The 12,075-nt window shown below is 43.7% G+C and overlaps 1 protein-coding gene across 1 annotated transcript in view; it reads right to left on the bottom strand.

Moving 5' to 3' along the window:
• The window catches only part of IFT140 (intraflagellar transport 140), a 275,996-nt gene that overhangs the window by 261,849 nt on the left and 2,072 nt on the right, over positions 1 to 12,075 (bottom strand). Inside the window, exons 2-3 of the mRNA XM_019507634.1 lie at positions 9,276 to 9,455; positions 6,481 to 6,702 (exon numbers count right to left, since the gene is read on the bottom strand). Coding sequence (XP_019363179.1) covers positions 6,481 to 6,702; positions 9,276 to 9,434 — 381 coding nt within the window. The 5' untranslated portion in view covers positions 9,435 to 9,455. The remainder of the gene's footprint in view (positions 1 to 6,480; positions 6,703 to 9,275; positions 9,456 to 12,075) is intronic.

Here is a 12,075-nt window from a genome sequence, read left to right as displayed (position 1 = left end):
GAATTTCTTTACTGTCCGAGCCCCCAAGGTCTGGAACAGCCTGCCATCGGAGGTGGTTCAAGCACCTACATTGAACACCTTCAAGAGCAAATTGGATGCTTATCTTGCTGGGATCCTATGACCCCAGCTGACTTCCTGCCCTTTGGGCGGGGGGCTGGACTCGATGATCTTCTGAGGTCCCTTCCAGCCCTAATGTCTATGAAATCTATGAAACCTAGATTCCAGTCCCTTCTCTGGCCAATTCAGAGTGAGCAGTTGAATTTGATTCAAAGTAAGGCACAAGAGATCTCCCACAAGAACATGGTCTAACTACCAAGTTATAGTGTTTTGAGGTAGATCTCTCCTTTCCCAATCTCTCTTACTGAAGTTGTTTGACTGTATAAAATACTTAACTATTCACTGGCAAGAGAGAATTACTGTTTAATCAGATGTGAGGGCACTCTTCCTTGAGGTAGGATATGAAGGTTCCAGTCCCTGGTCCAATTAATTTTTCTGTATTTTACAGGGTATAAAGGCAGAAGTTGCTTCTCTTCATTCTCATCATTTTTAAGAAAGTTTTCACTTGGACAAGAGAAAGGGATGGTTTGACTTTAACCTTAAGTGTTGCAGAGTATCAATGAAGAGTTATTCTGGAAAATGAAAGTGAGATGCAAAATCTTATTAAAAGGGGGAATATTTTCTGTTATAATACAACACATGTAGGAAGCACTGGCTGTATTCTGTATAATATCTAAGAACACAGGAGGAATCCTGAAGACTAAATAAAAATCAAATAATGGAGAGACTTTCCCAACATTATGGGCAATGCAGATGTGTTTACTCTTACAAAATATCACAAGTGGCCAAGGAAACAGGTCTGAGATAACTTTTGCTCCTACTTCAAGAACTGGGGTAATTGTGAATAATTAATGTATTATAACCAACAAAATGTGTATTGGTTTATTTAGATGTTAAGCCATCTATGGATTGAGCTTTACCCAAGTTCATTTTTTAGCTGAACTAAGCCACAACAAACTGATTGAATTTACTGAAAAACATAAATACCAAAAGGTTTCTTCAATAAAAGCAAAAACTGGAAAAGATGCTGCTGCAAACTTAAGATGAATGGCACTGAGGCATGGCCAATCTTATGAGGACAGAAGGTAACATGCTCAAAAGTGTTCTCTTTCTCTATTTTCTGGGACACTGAATGCTGTAGAAAGGTCCTGTAATTAGGTCAATGGAAACAGCACTCCTGCTATGCTGTATTCTCTGTATTTTTCCAGACATGGAAAACTTGGTAGTGTTTGATTTTTGTATTAAAAAGGTACTCTGTTCCAAATGTTTGCCTCCACATTGTTTTGTACCATCTCCTCTTTCAAAGCAATGTACTTTATTTTAACCTTTTGAGAATGGAACAGAAATTTTTCCTCCGCAATTCTGCCATCATGGTCCTCTACTGGCATGAATTCAGTATTTAATGGAATAGATCCACTCCAGCTTCCTCCCCCCTGCTGAGATTTATCTTCTCTGTGGGTGAAAACTCCCCTCCGTTCATGGGTACTGATATTACAGGTGCTAAAGAAAATCAGAAAATGTATGAGTACTTACTGTCTCGCTCCTCCTGGTTCCAATGACAAATAGAATTAAAATATTTCTTTTCCCATAGTTTTGGAGTATCATTCCCGTCCTCTCTTCTGACTTGGCCTTAACATTCTCAAAATTACCCTCCAAATGATTTCCTTATAGTGCAAGCCCACTAGCAAAATCTAGGTGTCTGGCTACCTCTTGTCAGCGGTCAGGTTAAAAACTGCACATTCACCCCTGTAGCTTGTCCTTTTACCAGAGATTGTCACCTTGTGGGCAAGGCCCCAAAAGACATAGACAGGTATTGTTCAATAAGTAAATGCAGAATATAGTGCTGGACTGCAACTCTCATTGGTGCTGTCATGCAAGGAAACACTACCCACATGGGCAGTTCCAAAAGAGTTGCTTTGCCTTTTAATGTTGTGCAAAAGTAAGGCACTACCTTTTCCAAAAGATGTTTATGATACCTAGGGATCAGCATGAAGCATGCTGCAAAATGAACAGAATTCTAATTAAATGTTCTAAAGCCAAATGAATTACAGATTCATTTATATATATACCTTTTAGTTTTTGGATGCACCAGAGATCCACCACTTTGGAGCAGACTCAGTTAATCAAGTCTGCTCCACATGGGAGCTGATACACACTGCACTACACTGCTTGTAATTGTAGAAGCGACAAAATGCACGTCGGTGTGGAAAAAATGGCAGCAGTATGCTTTTGAACTAAAACACCTCAGAGGTGTTTTAGTTCAAAAGTGCACCACCACCATTTTCTTCACTCTGATGTGCATTTTGCCACTTATACAACTGCAAGTGTCAAAGCACCCGGCACTGCGGCACTTGCATGTGTAAAAATGCAATTTGTGTGCTTTAAAATGCCTACACAGTCAGATGGGTGGCAAATTGGCTAGATGGTCACACACAGAGAGTGGTGGCGGACAGGTCATTTTCGACCTGGAAAGATGTGGGCAGTGGAGTCCCCCTGGGCTTGGTCCTGGGGCCTGTACTGTTTAACACCTTTATCAGTGATCTGGATGTGGGTGTGGAATGCACGCTGTCCAAATTCGCTGACGGCACCAAGTTGTGGGGCAAGGTGGGCACGCTGGAGGGGAGGGACAGAATCCATTTAGATCTAGACAGGTTACAGAGGTAGGCAGATGAGAATAGGATGGGATTCAACACAGACAAGTGCAAGGTGATGTATCTAGGGAGAAGGAACCGGCAACACACCTATAGGCTCGGGAACACCCTTCTTGTCAACATGGTGGCAGAAAGGGATCTTGGAGTGATTGTTGACTCCAGGATGAACATGAGCCACCAATGCAAGGAAGCGGTCAGTAAGGCTAACCGCACCTTGTCGTGCATCTACAGATGCATCACAGGCAGGTCCAGGGAAGTGATCCTTCCCCTCTATGTGGCATTGGTCAGGCTACAGTTGGAGTACTGTGTCCAGTTCTGGGTGCTGCACTTCAAGAGGAATGTGGCTAGCATTGAGAGGGTCAAGAGGAGGGCCACTCTCATGGTCAAGGGGCAGCGAGGCAGGCCCTATGAAGAGAGGCTAAAGAGCCTGAACCTATTCAGCCTCCACAAAAGAAGGCCAAGAGGGTATCTGGTGTCTGTTTACAAACTCACCAGGGGGGACCAGAAGGAATTGGGGGAGGCTCTGTTCCCCTGAACCCCACCTGGGGTTATTAGAAATAACAGCCACAAATTGTTAGAAAGAAGGTTCAGGCTGGACATCAGGAGACATTACTTTACAGTTAGGACTACCAGGCTCTGGAATGGGCTCCCCCAAGGGAGGTGGTACTCTCTCCTACCTCGGGGGTCTTCAAGAGGAGGCTGGACAGATATTTGGCTGGGGTGATGTGATCCTGGCACCCGTTCCTGCCTGGGGCAGGGGGTCAGATGTGATGATCTGTTTAGGTCCCTTCTGACTCTAAGTATACGATACTATGAAAATATTTATTTAACCTAATTAGGGCCATTTACCTCATGAAATTTTGATTTCAGTAAAAATTGAGTACACTAATGAAATTGTAAGCCAGTATATCTTTTCTACTGATTCTTTTTATCTTTTGGTATCTATATCTACAATATACTTTATATATACTATGCACACTTGTTAAAATTCCTGTGGCACTGATATCTAAAGCTGGGGGGAGCTGCAGAGAGTAAAAGATGGGAATAGGAAAAGCAAGCAAAAAGCATCTGAGGGAAGGAAAAGTACAAAGGCTGCACGGTGTCCAACGGTTCTGCAATTTGACGTGACAGAAAAAGTTCTAAGCTCTGCTCTAGCCAGAACATCACACTGTTCTTCTTTTCTAACTTTGTCAGTGTTACTAAACTAGAGCCTGCACAGAGACAAAGTAGTTTAAATGCCTCATACAATAAAGCTACTCCAGATATAGTTATTCCAGAAAGGCTGTACAGCACTCCACAACAGTTAATGTAGGGTTGTCTGCATTATACTTTGTGTAATGTCCACATTTGCTAAGTCATGCAGTTTTTAGCTGCCTGGTAAATTCTCTTTCTGGTTGGCCCATGGAATACATGTAATCAAGGGAGCTTTTGATGGATTTCTGGGTGCTTGCTGCAAGTTCTGTCATTAACTAACCCACCACACCATTCTCAGGGTTAATGCTGGTACTGCTGGTTCAACTGTGATACAGTTCCCCATAGCGTGGGCAGATAATGGAAGCATTAATGAAAACCTTGTTCCAGTCACCCCTTCTTAGATCCTCCTTTGAAGCTCCTTTGCTTTGAATAAGCACACAGATCAGCTTCAAGACAGTCCCCTCACCTTTGTTGGCTCTGACAGTGTGTCACAGACATCTTCATTCTGGTGATTCTTTGGGGCGGGGGCAAAAATTCAGCATTCCAAAGATGGCAAATCAAATCTAGGTCCTTTAGAAGGTCCACATAAAATGGGGTTAGGACATATCTGCTTTAAATTATATTTGAACATACTACTGGGGATCAAAAACAGCACTAGCGGCCATTCACCAGCTGAAGAAAGATGAAATCTTGTCAAGATGAACAAATGAAGTGGGGTACATGTGTATACCAAGACAGGTTGAAGAATTCCACTGTGGGATACTAGTTAAAAAACCATCATCAGTGGCATAGTTAGGAGTGGGTATACACGAACCTTAGAACAAACAAATTCACTATGAAGTCAAATTACTCCTATCCCAATGAGGATTACTTACTGAAACCTTAGAAACCAAATGATTTAGTTTAAAAATAGATGGTGTGTGGGTACAAGGCTCTTTAATGCGAACTAACTACAGTTACTCCAAATAACCACCCTGTGTAAACAGGGCCTCAGCTAACCCTAAGTGCCCTCTTCTTTAATCTGGCCAGTGTTTCCCCAATACTCAATAAGTAAACAGACCAAGTCAGTTGTGGATCTTATCAGTCAGCTTCTTTGTCAACACTGCCAGAGGTAACAGAAACTACACAGCCAATGATTTATATCTACATTTTCCTTTGATTCTTACAGACAGTCATCCTCAAAGTACAATGCTGAAATCCCTGGAGAAGTTCTCACTTATCCAATGTGCCTTCAAGAAAGTTCAAGGAAAACAGAAAAACGGAACAGACTTTTTCTCTGTGAGTTGAACATTGGGCTAAAATTCAGTATTGATAGTTGGCATTGAATACTAAATATTCAATAAATAATCTCTGATTTCACTACATAAGAGAGCAACCAAAACTCAGTAAAAGGTAAAGATACTGAAAAAATATTTTCAGTATTTGCGCAACACACTTAAAATAAATAAATAAATTCTCCTGAACACTCTTTGCCCATTGCTCCAATTAAACAAACAAACAACCCCCCTCTCTCCAAATGACATTAGGAGAAACCATAGTGGGGTTTTCTGTATTTTAGAGCAGTGGTCTCCAAACTTTTTTGATCGTGCACCCCTATCAGTATAAAATTTTTGAGCACGCACCCCCAATATATGTATATTTATATTTGCGCACCCCATCAGTAAAAATTTTTTGAGCATGCACCCCCAATATACGTATATTTATATAAATATAAATAGAAGTTTTAATATTTTCTTCCCACACCCCAATGGATTGTCTTGCGCACCCCCTGGGGTGCGTGCATCCCACTTTGGAGACCACTGCTTTAGGGGGCTGCTACTGGTGCAAAAAGCATGTGGGAAGGACTGTGGTAAAGGCACTGAACTAGGATGTGAGAGATCTGGGTTCTTTTTACTCTCATCTCTGCCACAAGCATCTTAGGTGACCTTGGACAAGTTACTTCATCCCTCTGTCCTGCATTTTCCCCATCTGTAAAATGGGGATAATATTAACCTACACCAGTGATCACTATTATTTAAAGGTGCTTAGATAAGACAGAAATATATACTGTAGAAATGTTACTAAACACACTGAGGAAATCCAACATAAACCTTGTTCTCTTCAGGAAAAGTACCAAATTATATTTAATGATAAAATTAGCTTAATTTTCCATCCCCTAAATCCTTCTGGGTGTATCTTCACATGTCCCTACAGTGTCGTTGTTACTGAGCCGTCATTTAGCACTTCCAAAAGGAAGTAATTTAGTCCACCCAGTTCTAGTACTTCCTTCTGGAAGTACTAAATGATGGCACAGTAACAGCCTGTACTGCACCATGCTGGCAGCACACAGTTCTTTTTAGCCACTACATTGCTGTAGCAATGTTCTATAACAAGGGAGCACATTGCTACAGCATTATAGCTGCGGCATCAGGGTTTGTGCCCACCAATGCTATGTGGCTGTAGCGCATTGCTACAGCAACCTAGCATCATGTATAGATGCAGCCACTGTCCCTCTAACTACTCTATACTATTAAAATCTCCACAACCCATTTCCTTCACCAGGGCTCACAATGCTACAAACAGCACATGTACTACTTACCCTATCACCAGACACAAGACGGGTACCATTAGTACTCCAGTTTAGGATGGTAATTTCAGCATTATGCTCAGGGGGTACTGTGTGATGTTCCTTGTCCTGTTTGTTAATTACTATCAGTTCTCCTGCCTCCCAGCCCACTGCCAGGATAGGTCTGGAGGGGTGCCAGCCAAGGGCTGTGGCCTGAAAGCTCCTTTCAGTGTGTGCTTCTGGCACATGCTCTCCCTGCAAAAGGAAAGAGACAGACCTCAGAACTTGCCATCAGAATAATCTTTCTTATGTAACCTGTTCTCCAACAAGCAAGATATTTTCTGTCACACAAGGTAAATACACAGAGTACCTAACAAGGATATATGAAGTGGCAACACACAACCCAACCACAAAAACTTAACGTGCATAAAAATATATATTAAAGTGTGATATATGGATGAAACGCTATCAGTGAAAAACACAACGTTAAATATTAAGTCTCCTCATACTGTTTTTATGAGCAGACTTAATATTACACTTTTCTCTCAGTACAGATGAATAACCCCTGCTGACATTTAAGAAATATTAATTCCTTGTATGAAGGAATGAAAAGGCCTCTTCTAGACCTGCAGGTGCAAGATGACACATGACAGAGAAAAGGGGTCTGAGTAATTTCTTCTGGGTATGCAACATGATGCATGGCAGCTCCTTTAATTTTGCAAGTTCCCCCACACAACCTCCCCATTGCTCATTGGCTGAGGGGCCCCAGTGGCCCTGGTGCTTGCTGCTAATCAGCCAGGAGGCAAAAACAGCACCATATTTAAAACCGCAGTTTTCGCCTCCCTGCTGATCAAGAGCAAGCAGTGGGGTCCCTCTGCTAAATCAGCGGGGAGGGCCCACAGGGAAACCTGCAAGATTAAAGGAGCTGCCGCACAGCTCACTTCTGCCATGAATTTGGTACTTCCCTACTAATGGCTAAGCAGAGAACAGGGGCTCAGAAGATCTGAATCTTATATCTCTGTGGCTGATTTGCTTTGAAACCTTGCTCAAGCCACAATCTCTTTCAATATCACTTCTTTTACAGGTAAAATCAATACAATTACAGGTTTCCCTTGATTTATGCAGGTTCTGTATATGTGAATTTGCTCTTATGAGATGACCCTTTTTATACCCAAAATTTGTTATATGCAAGGTAAATTCACTCTTATGCGATCAGCATAGATGCCCCCCACCCTCCAGCAGGTAAGACTGTGGGGAGGGGAAAGAGCTATGGGCCCAGGGCCCCACTCACCCCAACCCCTGCTGCAGATGCTCTGGGAGTGGCTGATGCCAGCCACCTGCAGGCACTGGGCTGCACCATGCCCCAAACCCCCCGGGGGTCTCCACTCACCCTAGCTCCTGGGCTGAGCCATGCTGTGGTGCAGGCAAGTGGTGTCTGCTGCTCCCAGGTCCACTGCAGCAGGAGCTGGAGTGAGTGGGGACAAGCAGAGCCCCAGGGGGTTTGGGGCATGGTGTAGCCCAGTGGCTGCAAGCAGCTGGCAGATGCAAGCAGCTGGCTGGGGCCGCTGCAGCAGGGGCTGGGGTGAGTGGGGAGAAGCAGAGTCCCGGGGCTGCAGCAGGGAGCAAAGTGGAGGGAACTGTAAGTGGATGTAGGGCACAGGGCAGGGGGGGCACAGCTCTTGTTGTTACGTGCACCCCAAGAGGGCTGAGGGCCTGTGCCAGGTTCTTCCTGGGGGCGCATGTCCCAGATCTGCACGCGGGATGGGAGCAGGCTGCCGTTGCAGGCTGGGGCTGGCATGGGCTGCATCCCCCCTGTTCCCCCCCGGCTCTGCACCCACTAACAGTTCCCTCCACTTTGCTCTCTGCTGCAGCCCTGGGAGCGGCCGATGGGCTGCACCGCACCCCTCTCCCAGCCCCTTCTTTAGTCCCAGCCTTACTCCCTCCCTCCCTCACCGCCATTGGAACGTATCCCTATTTCTTACATTATAGACTGGGTTCCCTTTACGTGAATTCGATTTATGTGCAGTTTTCCGGGAATACATGTACCACATAAATCAAGGGAAACCTGTATTTGCATCCAATTTTATAAAGAACTTTCAACCCCTATAGGTTCCATAGCATGCCCACGCTACTAGACTTGACACATTTTTCAATGCAGCTGATGCTAGATGGATTCAGGCAGCATATCCTCAACTAGCATGAACCAAATATCCTTACTGAGAACTATGGCACTCAATCTGCGCACACCCCTTATGAGAAGCCTGAGGTGGGGAAGTTGCCATCTACATGCCAAATTATGGGAAGAAGTTATCATAGGTCCTGCAAAACCTCTATGAAAAAAAATCTGGTTCTAGGCTTGTCTCCTCTAGGTAATGCTTTTGTTCTTTATATTCCCTTACTATGGACAACTTCGATTACAAATTCTGACTTATTTGGAAAAACCTAGCATGTACCCAGTCAGTGTTTTTGCCCCAAATCTGAGTTGTATTTCTCATGCCACACAATCTGCACAGTTTAAAATCAAAACCATATTGACAGCTGTCTTAAAAACAAGGGAAAAAGCCAGTCTCTGGAACTCACTTGACCAGAAACACCAACTTATATTGGTGGACACTGTTGCTGAATTCAGGTAAGTCAATGATTGAAAAGTTTGATATGCACAGCACTGGACACTATTAGTAACCAAAATGTGTAGAGGGCACAAGTTAGGGCACAAGTTTATAATTTTAAAAAATCCAAACTTCATAGTTTCTATTCCATTAAGGTTTTAATAGTGGTTGAGAGATCACAACAAAGTGATGTCAAAGCAGATGTTCCTGAATGCGCACCTGTTCCAGATAGATATCCACGCTGCCTCCAGAAGCTGCACTGACAGAAGCAACAGCCAAAAGTGGATGAAGAGGGTGCCATGTTATGTCTGAAGGGGTGCCAACTGAATCAGGAGCATCTATACGGTGATCCACATACACAGCCATGGTTACATACATGAACCCAGGCAGGGCCCAGTTCTATACAAGGAAACAAAAATGGTGCAGTCAGATTAAGAATATTCTCATTTTCCTAAACCTTACTATATCAGTTACACACTCAGTGTAATATTCAGAAACACAGATACCACCATGTGGAAACAGACTAAAGGCCCAGGTAATTATGTATCTTGCTTCCAGCAGTGACCGATGCAGATTTATTTAACTTCTGCAATAGTGCAGAATTTACTTGCCAACTGTGCAATATATAATGAATTAAAAATTGCCATTCTGTGATATGAAATAGTCAGCATATTGAAATGTGGTCTTTATTTTGTTATTAGATAATATGCTTAGCTTGCTATGAGAACAAACTTTAACACATAAGCACTGAAATGCCTGCATAGCTGTGAATGCCTAGATGTAACTTATTCCTCATATATCATCAGCAAAATTACCATCTAAATTCTGAGGCGAAATATTCACGAATGGTAGTAAAGTTGAAATGAGAAAGACACAAAAGTCATGCTCTGCTCACAAATCTATGACTGAACTGAAGCTGTTCTGTAATAGCTTAATAACACTACATGGTGACACAGTTATTGGGATTTTATTGTATGAATATGTTAATTCATTTTTACAGGAAGTATAAAGAAAACATGAGCAAAAATAATGTCTCAAGATCACCTCCTCTCAGGAAGCATGTGAGAGTTGTTGAGAACCAGGAACAAGCTCAGACCAAATGAACTGTGCAAGTTTAAGACTCACAGAGTGAAAGGAGTTTTGATTTGTCATTCAGGGGACCCAAACGGCAAGACAGGAACTTGCTAAAAAAGCCTTTTTAATTGCATTACCTTGGTCAGGGTATTTCTCTTGCCACCATCATGGTCATGGCAATTAAAGTGGTGCATAGTGGAGGGTGCACCCTTGTCTGCTTGTGGGCAGGACTCCCTACGACAGCCTCATAGTTAGCTTCCCACTGGCCAGCTTCTAATGAGAGGATCTTGACTACATGCTGACTTTATGGAAATGGGAGATTCCTCCCTAGCTTACTCCTGTGGCCATATGGCTGAGGGCAAGTGAAATTCAGGGGCAACCAAACCCCAAGTCTCTGGAGTTGGGCCTGCATGCAGGATGCTTGCCAAAGGATTTGGAAGTATCTTAAGCCCCAGGCTGGCATGGAGGATACTTGCTGGTAGCAGGGCCACATATGGTTCATGGCTGATTCAAACGGATTTGGACCTGGGTAAAAACAAAACTTGCTAAAAAAGCTTGAAGCATTTAGGCCTGCCTAGCTTGCCATTTGGGCAGACAAACCATTTTGAGAAAATAAATGTACGTGGACACAGTTGCTTTAAAATCCCTTTTACCCATTGTTTTGTTCTCTTTTTTAAATAAGGAATCATTTTGTTTTATGAAGGCATTTTAGTTACTACCTGTCTCACAGATGGAAGAATATGCCAAGCCCATGTGCACCCACTGTTGTTACCCAACTTTTGGGTAAGAACAGTGGGTGCTCAGGGTACTATATCCTATGTATGAGTCTAAGACAGGGGTTTTCAACCTTTTTTAACAAGTGTGCCTCTTGTGTCTCCAAGTGTTAGCTCATGTACCCCTGTATATTTTTTCTTGTTTTTAATATTACCAATTATGTGATATAAGGCAGTGTGACAGAGCAGTTTTAGTGCTCTATCACTTTAAGGGCTGGAGCGCCCAGCCTCCAGGTGTCTGATGAGGGCAGCTATTTTGGAGAGCTCTGGTATAAGAGCAGAGCAATTTGTATTCTGTAGTCTTGGGAGTAATATTACTTGGCGGAGTGCCTGCTCCAGGAATATCTCAGAGGTAAGGGTGAGGTTATAGGGAAGGAGAAGGACTCATTGGTCCTGGATGTGCCCTGAAATTGTACTCTGCTGGAATAGGGAGGCTGGGTGGTCCTGCCTGTAGTGGGACAGGGTCACTTAAATGCCAGGTTTGAGAACCACCCCAGTATAAGGTGGGTTGGGTGCCTAAACCCCTGCCTCCCACTTGTTAACATCAAAACAATAGGACATTAAGACATAGCAGGAGAGAGGTGGGCAGTTCCTCCAAGGACAAAGGAGCAGGCTGGCCTCTACTCCTTCTGTCACAGACAGACTATATTAATTAACATTGAATGCATTATTAATATGTGGAATCTGGCTGGTAAGTCTGTTCTGGGGCTGGGGCAGGTGCTGCATAGCTGGGGCAGAGCATGGGTCTGAGCCACAGGCAACATCATGGAGGATGCAGGGGGGGTTGGCTTCTGCCACTACACACACCCCAGGAGGGCATGGGGGAAGCGTGCCCTTGGATCTGTGTTGGGTGAGGGTGGCCTACCACTGTGGGCTGGGACCAGGGTGGTGCCAGGCTCTTCCCAGCAGGGGGGCTGGGCCAAGCTGTGCTCAGGGTGGGAGGTGGCAGCACTAGGAAGGGAAGCTATGGGGGGGCTTCAGCCACCCCAAAACTTGTTGATTGCTGATCCTGTCACTTCCTTGTATCCACGCTGATCTGATGGGACCAATGTATTAGAGCACCTCTAGCAACTCTTTTTTCATTCCGTGTACCCCTGGCTGACAACCACTGGTCTAAGACCAGAAGAATTAACCAGTACTATAAGAATAAAAAAAAAAAAAAAAAAAAAAAA

This window comes from Gavialis gangeticus, unplaced genomic scaffold (assembly GCF_001723915.1).
Source record: "Gavialis gangeticus isolate Ggan-Ray unplaced genomic scaffold, GavGan_comp1, whole genome shotgun sequence".
Classification (NCBI taxonomy): Eukaryota; Metazoa; Chordata; order Crocodylia; family Gavialidae; genus Gavialis; species Gavialis gangeticus.
The sequence above is the reverse complement of the archived record's forward strand: the minus strand, read 5'-3'. Positions and strand labels throughout refer to the sequence as shown.